This window comes from Balaenoptera ricei, chromosome 21, assembly GCF_028023285.1.
Source record: "Balaenoptera ricei isolate mBalRic1 chromosome 21, mBalRic1.hap2, whole genome shotgun sequence".
Taxonomy (NCBI): domain Eukaryota; kingdom Metazoa; phylum Chordata; class Mammalia; order Artiodactyla; family Balaenopteridae; genus Balaenoptera; species Balaenoptera ricei.
This window is the reverse complement of record NC_082659.1, coordinates 23,166,395-23,188,646: the sequence shown is the minus strand read 5'-3', so window position 1 is coordinate 23,188,646 and position 22,252 is coordinate 23,166,395. Positions and strand designations below refer to the sequence as shown.

The 22,252-nt window shown below is 35.6% G+C and overlaps 1 protein-coding gene across 1 annotated transcript in view; it reads right to left on the bottom strand.

Moving 5' to 3' along the window:
- Window positions 1-22,252, bottom strand: part of TNKS (tankyrase) — a 181,763-nt gene that overhangs the window by 22,945 nt on the left and 136,566 nt on the right. The window contains exons 13-20 of the mRNA XM_059909207.1: window positions 21,836-21,915; window positions 18,185-18,330; window positions 15,752-15,917; window positions 14,173-14,392; window positions 13,762-13,871; window positions 7,376-7,564; window positions 4,925-5,162; window positions 4,253-4,335 (exon numbers count right to left, since the gene is read on the bottom strand). Coding sequence (XP_059765190.1) covers window positions 4,253-4,335; window positions 4,925-5,162; window positions 7,376-7,564; window positions 13,762-13,871; window positions 14,173-14,392; window positions 15,752-15,917; window positions 18,185-18,330; window positions 21,836-21,915 — 1,232 coding nt within the window. The remainder of the gene's footprint in view (window positions 1-4,252; window positions 4,336-4,924; window positions 5,163-7,375; window positions 7,565-13,761; window positions 13,872-14,172; window positions 14,393-15,751; window positions 15,918-18,184; window positions 18,331-21,835; window positions 21,916-22,252) is intronic.

Below are 22,252 nucleotides of genomic sequence, written 5' to 3'. Positions count from 1 at the left end.
AATATGAGATTATTGTGTTAATAAAAGAAATGGAAATAACTGGAAGTAAAACAGGCTAGTTGGATTTTAGCTATGTTTCTCCAAGATTCAAGGCTTTTATACTGCTAGAAATATTTTTCTGAAAATTATCTTTAAATTAACTCATTTTAAAAAAACACAAAACCTTAACTTAGTTACATCCAGGAAATTACAAGTTTGTTGGGCCAGTTATTTATATTTAGCACACATTAAAACCAAATTATAGGGCTTCCCTGGTGGCGCAGTGGTTGAGAATCTGCCTGCCAATGCAGGGGACACGGGTTCGAGCCCTGGTCTGGGAAGATCTTACATGCCGTGGAGCAACTGGGCCCGTGAGCCACAACTACTGAGCCTGAGCGTCTGGAGCCTGTGCTCCGCAACAAGAGAGGCCGCGATAGTGAGAGGCCCGCGCACCACGATGAAGAGTGGCCCCCGCTCGCCACAACCAAAGAAAGCCCTCGCACAGAAACGAAGACCTAACACAGCCAAAAATAAATAAATAAATAAATAAATTTAAGAACAGTTTTTTTAAAAAAACAAAAAAAACCAAATTATAATCTTTAAAATGAATATTATCCATGTATCAGCTAAGCCATCTTGCACATAAAGCAAATGTCACTTCAAGAGTGTTACTTTAAGAAGGGTTGCCTCTTGTTTCTAAGATTTATTCATTTTCTCTGGGGTGGAGTGAGAAGAACTGGAGTTTTAATGAAAAAGGCCTTTCTTTTACTTGGGCTTAAAAGATTGCAGGCTAGAGTAACAGTAATTAGAACTAACTTTACAATCATGTTCATAATGAATTTCTTGAGTCCATGCCTTTGTCTTTAGATTCTGAAATAAAAATTTATATGGTCACTTTTCATGAAAAGTGTGGACCATAAATATGTTCACAAGGAATCTTCCAAGTCATGGCATTTATGTTCCAGGAATTGCAATGTAAATCAAATCAGTCTTTCCCACAGAAAAAGTATTCTAGTCAGGAAGCTATGTTATAGAGGAAGGGCCAAAGTGACACTGGTACTATACTTAACTAACTATAAAGGACATAGGTATGTATTATTTAATATAGAACTGGCAAAGTATATATGACAAACAAGTCAAGTTAGTTAAGAGACTTCTGAGAGAATAACTGTGAAGGTAAGAGGTGAGGCTATGATGCTATGATTCAGAGGAAGGACGTTTCCCTGGAACCAGAAATGAAAGAACTATGTTCCCCACTCCACTGAGAAAGAAGAATCTATCAGTAGGAACAGAGGCAATAAGATATTATGTGTCAAAGCATCTCAGGAAACAGAATGACTCTGCCTTAAGCTCAGTAGACAGGAACTAAATGGCTACAATACATACACCCTAACACTTCCCCTCACCTCACAAATACCTTGCCCTCATCATATATTACCGGACTGACATGTTAATGGCAGAATGTTAATGGCAGAAAATGCTCTGGGTAAGTTATGGAAAGGGTTACAGAAGGTATTACTCTATAACTAAAGGCTAGTCAAGTAACAACTGTAGTCAAAATAAAACTTTGATTGCTTGAAGATTGGGCCAAAAGACAGTCACACAGAGTTCAGTACAATGAATGGCAATATCATTTGTCTGGAGGAAAGAACTGTGCTAGGTAATATACAGTAAATGGAAGAGTCAACATATTGATAAAAAAAAAAAAAGATACAGAAATTATTCTGGCAAAAGGAAAATCAATGGAACCATTTACCCAGAACAAAGCTGAAGTGAAAAACATAACAATGAAACTGATGAAACCAGGATAAGCTGTCAAAAGGACCAACTGTTAAGACTAAACTATTAAACTATTAAAATCAGTAAAATGAGATAACCAGGCCACAGGAAATCAGTTACTATAAAAGAGAATATATAAAGTGAAACAGAAAAAAGAAAACATAAAATTATGATGCGAACTGACTAAAAGAGTAGAAACTGAACTCTTTTGAAAAACGGTTAATTGGAATTATTTGAATTAGCGTCTTTGTTTTTATTAAGCAAAGATATGTGAAATTTCACAGTTATTGTGGATATGATTTGGGAAGAAGGGAGATGGCTGGAATATGGCTTTAGCAGAGGATACTGCTTCTACAACAGCTTTAATACCTTCAAGGGAAGGATAAGGGAGAAAGAGTCTTTACTGTTTAGGCTATTCTCATAAGAAATCTCCAAACCAGAGGGTGAATCAATGGCAGGTGAAGCTTAAAGGAAAAGGAAATTATTATAGCAGTTTATGAAGTCCTCCCCACCAGACAGAAGACACAACTGATGTTTCATTAAAGTATATTTTAAAAACTGGCACAGAAGCATCTGACTGGGAATTTTAACTATCTGGACTTTTGAAAGTATTATTATATTTTACAGGTAAGGCAAGTGATAGGTTAAATGCCTTAATCAGAATCAAGGTCTTCTTTTAGTCCAGTGCTATTTCTACCCAACTGTTTTGATCATCAAGAGCATTAAAGATCAACTACAATATATAATATGAAGAAATTCAGCTAAAAAAAAAAAAGACATTAGAAAATCTTAACATCGTAATTGATATGAAAAAGACCTGGGGTTTTTAATTAACTCTAAACTGACTACATGCTTACAAAGAAATCAGATGGGGCAAAGAGGCCAGTGAAGAATTTGGACACTATATCCATATAAAGAATAACTGAAAAAGAAGATGAATTTATGCTAAATTAGGAGAAACTCTGTAAGGGTGGGTGGTTGGTTGATTGGAAGGGTAAATCCATGATAAGTTGACTAGGTCTTAGAAATATAAGAAGGGCTATATTATGTTGTAGTGAGCTGAATGGTGGCCCTCAAAAAGATATGTCCATGTTCCAATCCCCAGAACTTGCAAAGAATCTTTTTTGAAAAACTTTTTTTACATCTTTGCAGATGTAAATTCAGTTAAGGATCTTGAGATACGGAGATCATCTAGGACTATATGGGGAGGCCTTAAACTCAATGCAAGTGTCCTTACAAAAGACACACAGAATAGAAGACAGACACAGAGAAGGCATGGTGAAGATAGAAGCAGAGATTGGAAGGATGTGGCCAGAAGCCAAAGGGGCCTAGAAGCTGGCAGAGGCATGGGGCAGATTCTCCCCTAGAGCCTCTGTAGGGAGTGAAGCCCTGCCGAAACCTTGATTTTGAACTTCAGGCCTCCAGAACTGTGAGGGAAGAAATTTCTGTTGTTTAAGCCACAGATCTGTGGGAAATTGTTATGGCAGCCCTTTGAAACTAATGCTAGTCTAATATGTAGACTAGAGGTTAGATTTCTGTGCAAAACAGGGTAAAATGTAAACATAAGATTAATAGATTATACATGGGGCAGATTTGGGTGTACTTTAAATTACAAGCATTTTATCATACCTGCCCAAATTGTAACAAGTTATTGTCCCACATGGATATAAAAAGGGTAATTCTTACATCTGGGAGAATGACTTAGTGACCTCTAAAGATCCTTCCCATTCTAAGACTCTATGTGTATTAGTAATAGTCAAGTCAAACTCAGGAATTTATTATTTGATAGTTAATGGTAATAAAATCATACAGTGATAAGTTAAAAACTCATTATCCTGTATAAAAACAGAATGACAAACAGAAGGATCTTAATTCATAAACACCCTAATGATGACTTCATACTAAGACCTTCACAGCCATTTCAGATATATCTGAAAATAGGCTAAGTCTATAAGCATATGGCCAAGTTTTGGTTCAGCATTATTTTAGGCTCCAACTAGACAATGGAAACTTCATAAAGAAGCAATTTTTAAATCGTACACTTGCCCAAGAATTATTTTGCTATCCAATTTAATGGATAATTGCTTCATGAAGATTTTGCTAAATAGTTAACCTAAAAATTTCTCACTGGTTTTAAGTGGAGTCTAGTCACATTGGTAATAAAATGAGATGGATAATGGCTAACACTTTTTAGAAACAAAATAATGAGGAAAGATTTTGATAACATTCTTTTGCAGGGGTTTCATGGCCTAAGTTTTGATATGTAATAAAACATATTGAGCCAGACTGCGTATAAAGATACAACGAAATAACAGACTCTCATCATCTGTTAGACAACTTTGGAAAGAAGTATAAAAATACTAGATTCCTCTAGCTTTTTCAGAAATTTGTTTTGAGTTTTAAAAGAGCAGCGAAGAAGCAAAAAAGAAAGAACAAGTGGCAATTAATAACTCAAAATTAAATTAAAAAGACTCAACTATATATGAGAGCTTACCTGTTCTGTTTCAAAGATGTCCCGAAGGTGTTCAAGACCAAGGCTTTTCAGGAACTGGCTAATATTCATGTCAAGACCAGCAACTAAAACAGACATACATTAAAGTTTTTCAGAAAGAAGTTTATCAATCTAAAGGAAGTTCCAGTATTTATTTAAAGCCGTGGCTCTTTGACACCCTTGGCTGTGCAGATGATTTTACTTCAAGTTATCTCGGAATTTGATGGGGAAATAAAAGCAGAGTTTATCTTATCAGTAGTACTTATATTAATATTATAAAGCATAATATAATGCTTTTAGTGAAATATTTAACAGTGGAATTTAAAAATCCAAATTTATCAGCTATTGTTTCAGCTTTCATTTATCAGCTATTGTTTCAGTTTTCATTTCTTACATAATCTCTCAGTATTTTTCTGATATAATTTCAGTAATAAGACTCACTCAGTTCAATAAGATACTATGGTTGGAAAAGGATATACTGGGATATACATAAGTAAGAACAAAGTAGATGCCAAAGAATTTATTCTACGAAGACATATTTCTTATAAGCTGTTTGTGTACATGAAAACTTACAGACAGGATGTCTTTAAGTGAGGTGTTCAATAATTACCAATAGAAAAGTGAATCTGTTCATTTAAAACCGCAAAACCAATACGCGTTCACAGGTGTACTTGCCTTCTCCTTCCTTCCTTTCTGCGCCCGCTGCGCCATCCCCAGCGTTAGACGCTCCTCCTACTGCCAGTTCTGCTAAGGGGCCGGTGAGGTTGTCTATGCTGCTAGCAGCAGACAGGCAGGAGGGGGTGGATGCTGGTGAGATCAGAGAGGCACTCACTACAGTAGCCTGAGGTTTAAAACAGGTAGGCAAGGCCTCTGGGGGCATGGCGTCTATCAGCAAAGCTCTGATATCGTCAGCCTAAAAAAAATAAATAAATAAAATAAAATAACACAAAAAATTACGTTTTAAAACAATAAGTTTCTCACTAAGGACAAAATGCTTAGTGAATTTTTCCTTTAATGGATGCTCCATTATTCCCTGTTGGTTTCTGATCATTCCTTCCTCCTTCCTTCTCTGATCCACAGCTCCAAAGAGTCCCAGTAGTTTCAATAGGTAGAATGGAGAAACTATACAATTAAAAAAAAATATCTCATCTTTTGAAGATCTAATGTGCAGCTTGGTGACTATAGTTAATAATACTGTACTATATTCTTGAAATTTGCTGAGAGTAGATCTTAAGTATTCTCACCGCACACACAGAAAAAAGTTAACTATGAAAAAAATCCAAGAATGTGAACTATGTTGACTCCTAGAAATACTTTTTAACACTAAATGAAAAGTGTGCACACAATTGTTCATACTTATTACACATGTATTCAAGGGACATGTAAATTAACAAAGATCTGAATAGAGTTAAAAAAATAAAATATTTCATCTTTCATCTAAAAAGGAGCACATTTTAGAATGCTGATTCTCAATCATCTCTTCTTTAGAAGGAGTTTCCATACATAGTATGTTTTGGTTATGCTTAACTACAATAATTTTTGTTCAGTTATTTAGTGCATACTTAATAATTTTTTTTTTTTAAATTAATTAATTAATTTATTTATTTTTGGCTGTGTTGGGTCTTCGTTTCTGTGCGAGGGCTTTGTCTAGTTGCGGCGAGCGGGGGCCACTCTTCATCGCGGTGCGCGGGCCTCTCACTATCGCGGCCTCTCTTGTTGCGGAGCACAGGCTCCAGACGCGCAGGCTCAGTAGTTGTGGCTCACGGGCCTAGTCGCTCCGCGGCATGTGGGATCCTCCCAGACCAGGGCTAGAACCCGTATCCCCTGCATTAGCAGGCAGATTCTCAACCACTGCGCCACCAGGGAAGCCCCCCATACTTAATAATTTAATGTACAATTAAAATCTGGTGAAGTATTAAAGGGACAGCACTTATTTTGGCTAGCTTATTCACGAACTCTACAGTCTGCTAGGCACAACTGCTGTTAGAGTATGTGGCAGATTGTCCCCAAAGAGAGCCTGCAATCAATTCTTTCTTCCATGTACATCTGTGCCCCTCCTTCCATCAGAGGTGGCACCTCCCTTCCCTGGAATCTGGGTTGCCTATGAGTTTCTGTGACCAATAGAATGTAGAGGAAGTGATGTTCTGAGGCTTTTGAGCCAGGCTTTAAAAGGATTGGCAGTTTCTACTTCTTTTCTCTTAGAAGTCATCTTCCCATGCTGTAAAGAAATTTGAACTAGACCATTGAGTGTGAGATACTACGCAGAGAGAGGTACTGTAGGATTTAAGGCCATCCGAGATGCTGCAGCCTCAGCTGAGCTCCCAGCTAAAGGGAGCTGCCAGCACAGCAGAACTGCCTAGCTGAGCCCAGTCAACCCAGAGAACTTGAGGAATTATAACTGTGAGTGGCACTGTATTAGCCACTCACTTGGTTTTGGTTAAGCTACGAAGTGTTTTGAAAATTGTTACTCAGCAACAGATATATAAAACACAATGTGGCTTAGAAAAGTATTTTTGGTTAAAAAATTCTAAATTAGGTGACCATACAGTAACTCCCTGATTTCCAGAAAATTCAGGAAAGATGTTTCTGTACTGTGTTTAATTCTGTAGTTAAATAGCATTTAACCACAAAAATTTAATTCTTGATTTTGAAACTATTTCTACAATATATCAGTTTACTTTTCCATCTTCAGAAGAATGATATACTGCTTAGAAGATAATTTTTCTTTGACTATCTCACCCCCTTAGGTAAATTACCATGAACATCAGATGCTCTAGAATAATAAGCCAAAGTAGAAGGTGTTAAGATATTTTACGAATACAATCTATATACAAGTTTTTCTATGAAGATATTTTACAAATACAATCTATATACAAGTTTTTCTATGATTCATGTTTTCCCTCCAAGTTAAGTATGGCAAAAAAAATTAACTTAACTGCTTAGTTTGCCTTAATAGTTTTAAATTATATAAAAATGAGAACTTAAAAAAATTCATAAGGAAGGAAATTTGTTCTTCTTCCAAGAGATATATGCACCACTAGAGGTAAACCTGTTAAGCCCTGGAATTTACTGTCATTTCTGAAAGTATAACAAGTAATTCTAAATATTTTGAAATGAGGACTTAACCGTTGCCAGATCTAAAGGTGTCTGGCCTTCTTGGTTCTTCATAGTTGGATCTGCACCATGTGCCAGGAGTAGGGCACAAAGCTGTGTCCTGCCTTTTTGGGCTGCTTCGTGAAGAGGAGTAAATGCCCACTTGTCTGTTGCATTTACACATGTGTTGTATTTTATCAGTAACGCTGCGATGTCCACATGCTGAAGAAAAACAAAAGGATGCCAAGAGGTAAGAATGAGATTATTTGGTAAAGCTCCTTCAGTTACACTTGTTTTTATTTAACATTTCATTCCCTCTATATCTCTAGTCTCATCCTTAACAGAAGTTTCTTCTATAAAAAAAGAATATTCATTGCACCCCTCCACCTCTATTTTGGACTTCATCTTTTCTTGCTTCCTCTAAAATATCAATTCCACAATTATTCTGTTACCCTGTAATTCTTCATGGGAGCTTTTAAAAACTTTTTTATTCAGCCTTATATTCAGATCTATCTTAAAAATAAACATATAAGATGAAACTATTACCTGACTCCAAGTTTCCTAATAATGGGCTAATCTGTCTGTCAAACTTTTCAAACCAGCGTCCTATAAGCATTGCTTCTCTTATCTCCCCATTTCTCTTTCTAACCTATTGCAACCTGATCTATTTATTGAAAGCACTCATCTCAAAGCTTCTCAATGTTCTTTCTTCAGCCTTTGGGAAAGTAACATAACAAAACAACATTTTACAAAAATTCGTCTGTCGAGCCAAAATGACTTAGGGGGTGGATGAAATGTCAGCTGCAGACGCATTAACTAATAACCTGGGCATGAGGTGATAAGATCCTCAACTGTGATGGTTAGAGAAGAACAGAAAAGAAGAGCTAAATTTGAGAAATTTTGAAGGCAAAAAAATCGGGTTTTAGAAAGACAAATTAACCACAGAGGAAGAAAGATGAAAAAAAAAAGCCAAAGGTGACTGCCTTTTTTCTTTTTTAATTTGGTCTAGAAGATTAAGAAGAAAAAAAAGGTAGATGGAAGCATTAACAGAAATTCAGTAGCAGAAGTTTAATTAGGAATGAAACTATAAGGAAGGTTCACTTGGGGTATGTGGTTTCTGAGGTAAAATATCTAAGTAATGATGTTCTGTAAATGGTTTCACACAAAAGGTCAGAGCACAGATAAGAGGGTCATTTACTTATTCACTTACTCTCTCTTACCGACTCACCCACCAACCAAACATTTGCTGAACACCTATCTGAAGCTGAATTTCATGAGAATGGGAAGAGATGGGGAAAGTAAGGACAGAAGTATCCCAGGATAGAATATAGGGCATGTTTCTTCAAATTTTCCTTTAAAATTCCTTAATATTTTCTTTGCTCTCTTGAAGACACTCACTTCAAAAAGAATATGTACTTCTTCTGAGGTAGTATTAAAGTTTTTTTTTTTAATATAATTCAAATATTTGTTAATTTTAGGAAAAGTGATTTCAGAAAACAGAAGAAAATTTACTAGGAAAATACAAATCAGACAACTTCTAAGAAAGCTTCCATATTTGCTCTGACAATATAAAGACAACAACAACAATAAAAAAGAGCATAATCAGACTAGGGCTTCTGAGAACAGGCCATGTTTTGTGATCTTTTGGGGATTATGAATGAGATACATCATGATTATAAAATTGATTCTAACACAAAAGATAAAAATAGGTAACATTTGTAGTACTATCAAAATCACTTAAAACAAAACAGACCCCAGTGATTTATCTCCCTTATTCAAAGGATATATGTTGAAAAGAATAGTTATTTTTGTTCAAGCACGGAGTAATTTCAAGCTTCTCCCCAGTAAGGATATGGGGTGTTTAAACTAGGTTCCTGATGATTAGTTTTATTCTACTCCCATTTGGGTTGGCAGTATAATATAATTTGGTAGACTAATTTGTATAGGCTTCCAAAATTAGATAGTCCAAGGAAAATTATGTGTGTGTGTGTATATAAAATGATTCATATATATGGTATGTATTATTAAACTTTCTTTATATTAAATTTATAGTTTATGCTTAGAGAAACCAGTTACATGCTTATTAAATTTGCTGACAAACATCTGAAACAGCAATAAACAGGAAATATACTGCTACCCAAGTAGACTAAAAACACAATTCTTAAATCTTTTAAATAGCCACACCACTGGGGCAAAAAAAGTAACTGAAATTTAAGGCTGACAAATGCAATAAATAAGCTACAGCTCAGTCCTATACAATACATAAGAGCAAAGTATTGAACTAGAAGGTCTAGAAAAGGAATTGAACTCTGCTGGAATGTTTGCAGGAGTCAATTTAATATGGTTTCAAAATTCAGCTGCAACACAAAATGCTTTAAACGACAAATGCAACAAAAAACACTGCAAGGGCCCTAATTTAATTTTAGAAAGTTGGGAAGTAGGGAGAAGAGAAACGTGTTTGGGTTCCAGTTAGAGCAATTTAATTGTACGACAATGTCATGAAATTCCCCTAACATTATACATTTTAGAGAAAGCATTAAAAAATGAAAAATTTGAGAGAGAAAACTCAGCAAATTGATTTACTCTTATGAGATAACAGAAAACTACATGCTGTGTGGTAAATAAATATCAATGCCTTATATCTACTGAAGAGCAAAAAAATTAGTTGTCTTCTATAAATGTATATTAAAAAAATAATATAAGGCATTATAATACAAAAACACTAAACAGGATAATGCACCTTACCATTAATATATACTCTCATGAAATCTGTAACTTTTATTTAAACTTCTTAAACTATGTCTTTGTTTCTCCTTTTGGAAAAACTGAAGTGGTAAGTTCTTTCTACATAAAAAGGCCCAAAGACACACAGAGAGCTGACAGAGCTCTCCAGAGGAAAAAAGGTAAAATATGTATCAAAGAATGATGACCAATAAATGACAGCTTAAGTAACTTGATGCAATTTCAGATATCTCACACAATTATTTTATCTGCAGGCTATCAGTCATTACCCACTGCTGAAGTCAATTAATCTGTCTATTTAATACTGATACTGAGCTGGTCAAACATACAGCTAACTCCTAAGGCTGTGAGATGTAAAAGTGACACACAGACCTTATTCTGACCAGCCCAGTATGAGGGCTGTGTGGATCGAGTTATCTCATAATAACTGTACTCCCTTGGATTTGGATAGAATGCACTTTCCACACGCATGGTCTTACCTAATTATCACAATAACCCTGTAAAGACGGTCTCAGCATCTAAGTTTTACTAGTGAGGACAGTGAAGATTAGAAAGATGAAGGCACTTGCTGAAGACCTGTGGGTTATGGAAGAAAAGATTAAAGACTAGATCCCAGGTGTTCAGATTCCAAGTTCAGGTCTCCATTTCGCCACATCTGCCTGCATGGTCTCACTAGACTAAAACACAAGCGTCATTTCCTGACAAGTTGAAAATGGCAGAGAGTATGATATCAGGGAAAAGCTATTTAAGTACAGATCATTGGGTAACCCTATACCTAAAACTACTCTACCAATAGCCTTATTTTAAATATAGAAGCCTCTATTCCATACAAAGTGCCACCAAAATCTCCTTCACAAAACTATCGTTTCAGGGCAGTACATCATATACAACATGCAGCCAGGCCAGTCCAAGCACCACTGATATTAATACTATATAACCAGTGTTCTGCCACCCTAACAGAGACCTATAATTTCATTAAAATATCCAGCCAAGGCTTATGTGCTATATGAATAAAAAGGGGCTTTGGAAATACATATGGATTTATATGTCTAGAGATAATGAAAATATAATTATATCTACCCCTTAGCTAAAGTAAGATAAAGTAGCTTAAACATTTTTTATATCATGGTTAACCTTGGTCCTCATTTTAAGTCTACTAATTGAGATTGAGATAAATACAGATTTGATGTGGTTACTGATAACAGGTTATATGATATACAAATTGCATTAGATAAAATTATTTCGTAGAGCAGAGATTCTCAATGGAGGGAATGACCTTACCTACTGCCAACTGAAAATCACTATGAGATGTTACTGGGGGTGGGAGGGTGGGTATATGTTGCACCTGGTAAAAACATGGTAACCAAAACAAGTCAAGAAACCACCAAAGTAAAGGTTTTAGTGAATAAGAGTACATAGTCATTAGCTCACAGATATTTGATTTTTAAGTTTCCAAGTTTAATACAAGAAGGATTTGTAGAGTGAGTCAAAAAATCCACCCACACACTAAGGCAAAAGTACTTGCTACAAACATACTGTCTAGCTCACTAGCATTCTTTAGTAGAAGGATGGGATGAACCAGGTTGATTGAAACCTCTACCAAATGCCCTCTACACAGCCTGGAGAACTTTCTCTTCATTTTTACCTCCATAAGCTACATTCATTTACAAAGAGCTCAGCAGTAGGGATGTGATAAAAAAACAGGATAACATAAAAATAGAGAATGAAACTAAAAATGCTCATGATCTTTCTCACTTGGAGTTAGAAGAGGAGAGCAGGAGTTGTGGATAATGGTGAAATAAGTTTATGAAAACAGAACAGCGGGCCTCTGGTCAGGAGGCGGACTGCATTACACTCCCTCAGCTAATGGCAAGATAGCTGCAAGGGAATACGAACAAAGACCAGGCCGTCCTGCACTCTACCTTATTATATTTAGCCACAAAAGAGAACCACTATAAATTTTCTTTCTTTCACACTGGTCACAAATTGACACATATGTGTAATAAGTAGAATCTCAACACCTTTCCCGTCAGAAGAATGGGAATTAAAAGGTAAAATACTTAAACCTTAAAAATTTAGTTTTACTTTTTTCATCCTCAGTGATAACTATGAAAGCTATGAAAGGAAAAGACTGAGGGGACTGAACTTTTCCACATCCACAAAGTATGGGATATACTGAAAACACAGTACATAGATCCACATAGTCTACGCAGTTGACAGTTTATGTTTTATTAGATCAAGTCAAGAAGTATAATTCTACTGCCTACACCTATCCTCACTCATTAGTAGATTTATACAGAAGTTAAAAGACACTGATCCCATCAGCTTTATAAACTCTTAACTGATAAACTTTTAACTGAGGCTTAGCTTCATGGAATACTATACAGAGAGAAGGATCATGCTAAGAAGTGCTGGACATTATTCTCCAAATGAAACATATCTATACTTATAACTCAAAGGTAAAAGGATTATACATACATGTATATGTAGTATATTAGCAGTAAATATTTAGCATGCCTGGTCTTCAGTAGAAATACACGTTGTACAGTGAAATTGAGAATTTTATATGAAAGAAGGCTAAAAGAAAATTCTAATGATTTTAATAAAAGATTAATTACCTTTGGAAAGATAACTTTAAATACAGAAGTTTCAAGAGGATTTCAGTACTCATAATATATTTATTAAATCTGATAACTTTCAATTAGCATATATCACACTTGGAAGTAAAATTTTCTTTCCTTTCTGTCCAACTTGAAACTAGATTGTTTGCTTTCCTTGATTACTCCCACTCAGACATGTCATCTCCCTGAAATACTGGCCTTTGAGAGGGGGCATGAGAAGATGCAGATATTCTCATTATGAAGGGCAAGGGAGAAGAGAGTAAGAGAATACGGAAATCATGGTGATTAGTTTTTACTTATAGTCTGTCAGGCTTTTGCAAATCTAGAAACTGTCCTCACCCATAACGATTCCATCTATGAGAGCCCCTAGTATGTACATTCTGGCACGTGCGCAGCTTTACAGTCAAATAGGGACTCTGACGAGCACAAAAGCATTCTTCTTCTTCCTGTGTGATTCATCAGACCTCAGGTGGGCCTTGGTGACTTCCAGGCACTCAGTCCAACAAATGTCAAGGCACTGGAATACAGCCCTCTTCCTCTTTCAGTGGATGATCACAGATTACAGTCACAGGGCTTTGCAAGAATCAACTGCGACTTTCACTGTGGGGTTTCAGCTAGTCATCTGAACTCTATGAAACCATATATACCAATAGCTCAACCATTTACTTGAATCTTTCTAAGATGCTGATGATAAACATAAGCAAGCATAATTTCCATGCCTATAGAGGAACCTCCTGGCTTTCATAGTTTCTAAAATCTACTTAAGGTAGAGTTAAGATTTATTATCTACATCAGTAAATATTAACTGAGCAGGCATTACATACCAATTACTGTGCTAGATAATGTGAAGAGACCAAAAAGCTATAAAAAGTATGGTTCTTGGCCAAAAGATAGTTATGCCTAACTGAGAAGGCTAGAAACACTCTGAATAGTAAGATTAAAATTGTGCTAAATTATGCTGTTGGTTAGATATCTACTTATTGCATGCATGGTATGCATTTAACAAAGTAGTAAATATCAGTGACGTTTTCCAGACTTTAACTTTAGCATGCTCACCCCATAGGATGCTGCATTGTGAAGAGGAATTAAACCACCTTTGTCTTGGGCATTAACATCTGCTCCGTGCTCTAGAAGATATTCAGCTACTTCCAGGTTATTGTAGCCTGCTGTTAGAATGAAAAAAGGCAAACGTCAGCTTAAAAGAAAAAGGAAAATATGTATATAAATGATAAGGACTAGAAAACATTAATACTTTTTGCTTTAAAAGCTAACACTATCACATAATTAAGAATAAGAGATTTACAATAAGAAAATTTTATAATTTATAATAAGAAATTACATAAAATAACATCAATCAAGCATTTTCTGAGTAGTACTCTTCATGCTCAGCATTTCTTTCATCTTCTGGTGAGCTGTATGAGGTATCTAAGAAAGGTCATGAGCCTTGGAAGCGCTGGTGATGCTCACCTGCCAAGTGCAGAGGGGTTGAGTTTCTGCCTTGGGTGTCTCGGCAGTTGATATTCTCTGGGGTACAGAGCTTCTGCACTCTTGCCAGGCAGCCCTTCTTGGCAGCATCCAACAAAGCAGCATCTCCTCTCAGTAAGTCCTGAATATCCGTGTCTCCTTCTTTTACCAAATCTAAAGGTGTATTTCCATCTCTGTTCTTTTTAGTCGGATCTGCTCCATGCTACAAAATGACCAAATAGGGTTTGTGTTTTCTGTAGTATCTTTGTTAAATGTTGTTTCTTTATTTTTAACTTCACCTTCACTCATCCAAAGAAAGATTATCTATTCTATACGCATTGTGAAAAACAGAGGCAATATTCGGTCTTTCTTGCAAAATTCCTACTTAGCAATATACTGGATCAGCTTTCTAACTATCAATACTTCCCAACCAAAGCCCCAAGCCTCAGGATCAACAGTGATGGTGAGTGGGAAAGGTGTCGAGTGTCTTTTACTTTTCGTATCATATACTTTCTCAGACTCCAAGCTGTCTTCAGAAACCACTTTTCCTTTTAATCATGGCCTGGATATTAATGTTGACCAGATTTCAATTATATAGAGATATTCAGTGTTGATGAAGTGAGAAGAGGAAGACACACAGGTGGAAAAAGTACTTAATTCCAAATGGAATCAATAAAAAGAAAGTTTGGTAATTTCAAAATATTTCCATTGTAAGTCTTAGAACCTATCATGAAATCAGGTAGAAATGTATTAACAGTTAATTTGATTTTAAAAGTTTAATCATCTATACCTATGAAATAAAGTCAATAAAAGTCAAGAATCTTTATTACAGGCCTGACACAGACTGCTATAGGCCCAATGGAGAAATTTGGAATAATCAACCTAGACAATGAATTCACATTGTCCTAGAAGTTATTTCTTATAACCAGTGATAATAAAAATGAGTATCAAATACAGTGTTATTCTCAAAACTCATAAGAACATACTTGATCCCATGAAAGTGGCAGAAGAATTTTATATTTAACCAGGACAAGTTTTTCTCTAGTTTAAAAAAAAAAAAAAAAAAAAAAAGAGGAAATGACATAAATACATGTCCAGTCATTTTTCACATCTTTTAATTAATTTCACATCTTTTAATTTAACTTCATATCCTTTAATGTTTAAATAATGCTTAATAATTAGAAATGAGCTTGTTAACAATAATAAAATAGCTAGTAAGAAGAAAAAATCAAACTTGATGGAAAAACTTGGTTCTTCTCGTACAAATGTTTTCTGATATTAATACTGTAAGTATCAGATAAGCTATGCAAACTAATTCAACTCTTTCCAAAACCTACCTTGTTGAATTGTGATGAACTCAACATAATCAAGTCAGTTCAGAAAGGCACTTCAGACATTACTCAAAGCTACGTGAGTATCATGATATCACACTTAACACATCCCCCTAAAATAGAAAATGGAAGCAGTCTCTACAGCACTTACTGTACTGTATTATAGAATAATTTACTCTAATGTAATTATATGTCCTAACCAAATAATAAATATAATTACTTTATATTTTATAATTTTTAAAATTACATACTTTTAAAAGGAGCTTGCAGATTTCATATTTTCCTTTAGCTGCTGCTTCATGTAGAGGGGTAAATTTCCATAAGTCTGCCACATTGACAGAAGCCCCATGCCTTACCAAGAGCTCAGCTACTTCATAGTGTCCATACGAACAAGCATTATGAAGAGGCACCAGGCCACTGAAGAAAAGAAAATTATTTTAAAGACATACAACAAATCTTTGCATTAAAATGATATGTATAATAAAAATAATTCTCTATGGCATTGACTATACTGAACATTCACTTTAAAAAAAATTCTCCTCTGATCTTGAAGATAGCATCATCAATTTCCAAATAAGGATTAACAATTTCAAAAATGTCCCTTTCAATATAAGGACCTTGCTTAGTTTCTTGGTGATGGATATAAATTTCACAGCAATCTTTATTCTTAAAATACATATAGATATACCCATAAAAAAGGTTTTATTAAGTACATTTTTTTTAAAATTTGTTTTAAAGTATTTGTTTATTTATTTATTTATAGCTGTGTTGGGTCTTCGTTTCTGTGCGAGGGCTTTCTCTATTTGTGACAAGCGGGGGCCACTCTTCATCGCGGTACGCAGGCCTCTCACTATCGCAGCCTCTCTTGTTGCGGAGCACAGGCTCCAGACGCGCAGGCTCAGTAATTGTGGCTCACGGGCCCAGTTGCTCCTCGGCATGTGGGATCTTCCCAGACCAGGGCACGAACCCGTGTCCCCTGCATTGGCAGGCAGATTCTCAACCATTGCGCCACCAGGGAAGCCCCTATAATACTTTTAACTCAGGTTTCATCCTGGCAATATAAAGAGCAACACTACAAAGTGATTTCAGGAATAACTAATTAATAATCTGGTTTTATCATCTCTCAGATTTTCTTCCATTTGGGTCTTCCTAGTGAAAATTGTATGCTTGCTTACTTATAAAATACACAATGCAATTTAACTTATCTACTTAGGCAAGTTCAACCTTTTGTTTTTGGCTTTTTTTTTGTATTCTTAAAAATTCAGTAGTGGTTTCTGTGCATAGATTTAAATATTTAGGTGCCAAGCAATGGAAACTCAAAATCCAAGTGATAGAGAAACTTCAGTATTCAGTAAAGAAAATAATGAAATCAACCATAAACACTACTCAGATGAGCAAACTATCCTGTGATGACTCTAAGTTCTGATTGGAAGGCAGCTGGCATTCTAAAAGGACAAAGATGTCCCCATAAAAAAGGGTGCATCAAAAGGATAAGTTTAAGTTGCACTTAGTATACAGCAAACACAAGGTATCAAGTTAGTACCTTTTTACTTAGAGAGATCAGGTTTTTCTGTTTTTGTTTTTAATGTTTTGAGACCAAAAATACTGACTGCTAAAATGGGGCAACAGAGGGACTTCCCTGGTGGTCCAGTGATTGAGACTCTGCGCTTCCAACGCAGGAGGTGCAGTCAATCCCTGGTCGGGGAACTAAGATCCCGCGTGGAGTGGCCAAAAATAAACGTGGGGGCGGGGGGCTGATGGCAATAGAAACAAATGTTGGTTCCTCTCTAACGCACCATAATACTTTGAAAGAGCTAGTGATAATATTATTAAATATTCATGTCTGCTGTGTCCCTTTTAAAAGATAAATAAACCCAAAATGGTTAACTGAGGTCTAAGTTGTGTGGTTTAATTCTACAGCAGTCTGGTATGTAATTACACAGAAAGGTGCTTATTTATATTTTGAGATGATATGAAATTAACTCAGGATATGGAAGCTCATTTCAGTTAAAACTTCCTTCTTGCTTTTCTAAATAGCTTCCATGGCTGCTTTAAACTCTGTCTAGATAAATTAAAACAGTTCAGTAAACTAATATAAAAATAGAGAATATCTGAATGAGTAAAAATAAAATTATGTTTCTATTAATATGACTTTGGGATGGGTGGCTTCTTTTAGGAGGAGATTATACATTTTTAATAGCAAAAAAAGGGATGAACAATAAATTACAAACTATATAAACACATGTACATAATGCAATAAAATACTATATATAGGCATTAAAAGGATGAAATGAACTATTAAGTACTGACATGGAAAGACATTCAAGATATACTACTGGGTGAAAAAGACAAATTGCAAAGCAGACCGTGTGGAGTGACATCATCATTTACGTTAAAAACAAGCTCCACCACAACAGCACACACACTGCGACAGGTCCTTCAAAACTCCAGACAGTTACAACAAAATTTTGATGCTGTAATCTCTAGGAGGTGGAGTGAAAGGGACTTTTCACTTTCTATACTACACATTTCCATAATGTTTTAATTTATGCTTTAAACTTAAAAAAAAAAACATGCATTACTTTTTTAATAGGGAAAAAAAATCTAAAACTTCAAAAATATAAAGAAAAGAAATTTTACGTGTCAAGAAAATGAATCCCAAACAGTGCAATTCTAATGCATACCCTTTGTCTTTGGCATGGACATCGGCACCATGGTGTAGGAGGTACTCCACGACAGACACACGGTTATAGCCTGCCGCAAAGTGTAGGGGTGTAGAATGCCGGCCCTCTAAATCTCTGCAATTCACATTCTGAGGGCTGCAAAGTTGCTTTTATGGCACACACACACAGACAAACACAAAAAGCACGTTAGTATTTATTCATAGAACTCACTCCAAAATACTGCAGACATCTTGGATAAATTGCATTTTTCTAATGAATATTTCTTTCCAAAGATTAGATAATACAAGTGATGTTTTAAAATCAGCATGATGTTTGGCTTTACAGTGTCTACAAATGTTCTGTTTGCAAAGCTATTTAATCTTTTTCAACATTTCCTCGCCAAAATCTTAATCAAAAAGAAAAACCCATAATAAGGCAAGCACTTCCAAGGCAAATGGTGCCTTCCTTCTTCACAGTTATAAGGCTTTCCTCCCCGAGACTGCCTGTAACAGCCTGTATGCTTGTACCAGCACGCTCTTAGCCACTCTTTGCTCAAATAAGACCAACCCTGGTTGACTGCAGAATTACCCAGAATTCTTGCCTCCTTTGATGTGGCAAGCAAGAAGGCTCTGGGAAAATTACATTAATTCTGTCTGGGCCATCCACTTGGCCCTTCGATCCATCTCAGCAAAGCCACGCAGTCAACAATGTTTTACTTGATCTTTTTTTTTTTTTTTTTTTAATATTTTATTTATTTATTTATTTATTTATGGCTGTGTTGGGTCTTCTTTTCTGGGCGAGGGCTTTCTCCAGTTGCGGCAAGTGGGGGCCATTCTTCATCGCGGTGCACGGGCCTCTCACTATCGCGGCCTCTCCCGCCGCGGAGCACAGGCTCCAGACGCGCAGGCTCAGTAATTGTGGCTCACGGGCCCAGCTGCTCCGTGGCATGTGGGATCTTCCCAGACCAGGGCTCGAACCCGTGTCCCCTGCATTGGCAGGCAGACTCCCAACCACTGCGCCACCAGGGAAGCCCCTTACTTGATCTTTGAGGGGATATTTGTCTAAGTCTACACAGATTGATTCTGATCATATTCTAGTTTTTGGCCTTCTATCTCCTTCAGCTGTATCCTCCAAATCTCTTCTCTTTCACCTATTCTCCTTTTCAATATTATCATTTCAGCACAAGCTCAACTGTTTGCTTACAAAGCAGTAGAAGCAAAGTTAGGCCAGAGCAGTTGCATCACTGATGGTGACAGATGGACTCCAGTAAAAATATTTGAGTAACAATTTATAAAGAATCTCATATTTTTTCAGTGAGAGGATTATTATCTACGTGTGAAAACAACCATCATCTCCATTTTACAGATAAATAAACCAAGGCTCAGAGAAGTTAAGTGACATCCTTTTTCATACAGTTGGTAAGGGGTAGAATAAAAACTCAAACCCCACTTTCCTGATTCTTAATCTTTTGATCTTCTTGCTACATCATTGCTTACCTACTTAATTACCCAAATTCAGGGAAGTGATGAGAAGAGAGGTAATGAAAAGAAGAATTCTTAAGTTAAAAAAGCAGAGAAAAACGGTGACATTTTCTAGGCTACAGGTATGATGGCAAGGGCTTTCATATATAGCTCACTGTAATGAGCTATTATAATACAAAAACTCTGAACCTGGAAGATATCTATGGAGATACTGAGGAGGCGCTGGTAGGGTAAAAACAGGGCTTATCAGGTGGTACAATTTTTATATGACAGAAGGAAGTCTGGGCATAAGGGAGAGACTAAAATCTGAAGAGCCATTGTCATCTGGCCAGGTTATATCTTTTCATGACAACTGAGTCTGTGGCAAATTTTATATATTTTATTAATATATAAATTACAGAATCAAAAAACAAAATTAAATAGAAATAAATAAATACATAAACTAGAAAGAAAGGCTACAAAAATTGACAATAAACACCTTCTATGGTGTCTTACATGATTGAAGCTGCTTCCTGCTGCTGCTGCTTTTATTCTAGTTCTTTATACTCTAAGTTAGCTTTTTTTTTCTTTTGCAGAGAACAGTGGCAAAATGGGGATGAGGTAGGGAATGAAACCCAATTTATTTTACCTTATTTTATTTTTTTATTAACAAAAAAAGCCAATTCTGCTTATTAAATATTTGCTTTTTACTATTTGGAAGTTCTTTATCCTCTATTCTAATTTCTTTTTGAATGTCAAGGCAATTTTTACATCCTTCCTACCTGCTTCTCAAATACTTTACTCAGCAAACAGCCTTTTTTTCTAATAACTAATCTCTAATGCTTTCTAAAGCCTCTAAGGAAGGAAGTTTACCATGCTTAATTCTCACTTAATTTGTTTTTTGTTTTCTTCTGCCATTTCTACTCTATTCATAAAAATATATTTGGCCTTTATTGTGAATGGATTGTTTAAGAAACCTGGAAGCTGTGGCATGGTTTCTAATACATACAAGATGTCGGAATTAAAACCTACACATTAAAAAAATAATAAACTATTAATTTAATTATAATGGGCACATATAGCAATTCTAGCACTGGGGTTATCAAGCTGTGATACAGAAAAGGAGTCCTAATCACTTTTATATTTTAAGATTTTATTAGGATACATTTCAAATGATAAAAGTATTTTTAAGAAAAAATATATATAATTTCAGATCTAAGGGAAATTTAAAATTTCTCTCTAGTGGCTATTATGACTGAAATTTACTATTTTCCTTTAAATAACTTAGATGTTAATGTAAGATGGAAGAGAGGTTGGAAGTAGCCACATAATGCAACAAAAATAAAATTTCTAGGCAACAGAGTTTAGAAAGCATTTACTGTTGTTTCAACCAGTATACATCATCGAGAGTACTAAAATTTGTCTGCTAAAAATCACAAAAACCAAGTTTGCTTAATAAAAAATGACAATAAGAAATGGGCAAGATTAGTCTGTAAAAAATAAGCTGGTAAGAATATCAATACTAAATTTGCAATTAGCCTTTCTTTAAAAAAAAGAAAAAAAAATAAAACTACAAGACCAATCCCCAAACAAAAACAAAACTCATATCCCTTTCTGCTATCTTCATCCACACATGAATGATTATAGATGTGAAGTGTATGTGTTTTAAAAAGGCATATTCCATATTAGAATATAATTTTATATTTGAAAACATTCAATCTATAATCATTGTTTGTACACCACAGGTAAAGGCTGATAAAACTTCCTCGGCAAGCAGTGACATAGGAAGGGAGACCCGTCTTCTGCATATAATTCATTCCAAATGGCTGCAGGATCGTAAGGATGCTTGCCCAGAGCAAACGTGAGACTCTCTTGGAAAAGGTCAAGAACATTGTTTCAAACTTTACTGTACTATTACCTGGGCTTGAACTAGCTTGGAAAATTTATGAAAGTGCCAAAATAACATTTTAATTAATAAAAGTGGAAATAAAAAGAGCGTTCATATAACCAGAAGTAAAGTGACTAGAAGGTGGTTTAATGTAATAAGGCACATACTGGAAAACCTTCACAGTTAAAGATCTCTCCTGTTTATGGATCTACTCTGCTCATCCCTTTTATTGTTTGGATTTGAGTAGTTTCACTTACAAGCTTAAAATGAATTGGTAAGCAAAGGTTCCACAGAGCTACCCAAGACATTAAAGCGCTGCCTTACCTTCACAGTTTCCAAGTCTCCGGCTTTAGATGCTTCTAAGAGCCGATAGTCAACATCAGAAGTGCGTATAGGTGTACTTTCTACGTGAAAGAAAGGAAAGAGTACTGTTGGTTTTTAAGGAATCACAGAGTAGCTAAGGAGGGAAAATTATTTGGTGAATGGAAAGAGAGAGGTTAAGGTGTCAGAAATTTCTAAGATCTAATTTAAGGTTTTGTGGTGTCTTACTTCAATCTATATCTACCTTATCATAAGCCAAATTCAAACAAATTTTAGGACACACAAATCCTTCTCCATCCCAATTACTCTGTCTTTCAAATTTTACGGTCACAACTTGGCAAAGGGGAATGGAGAAACATAGGACCATGAGATCAAGGACACCTTTATGATACATTGGTATTTCAAAGTGTTGGAGCGAAG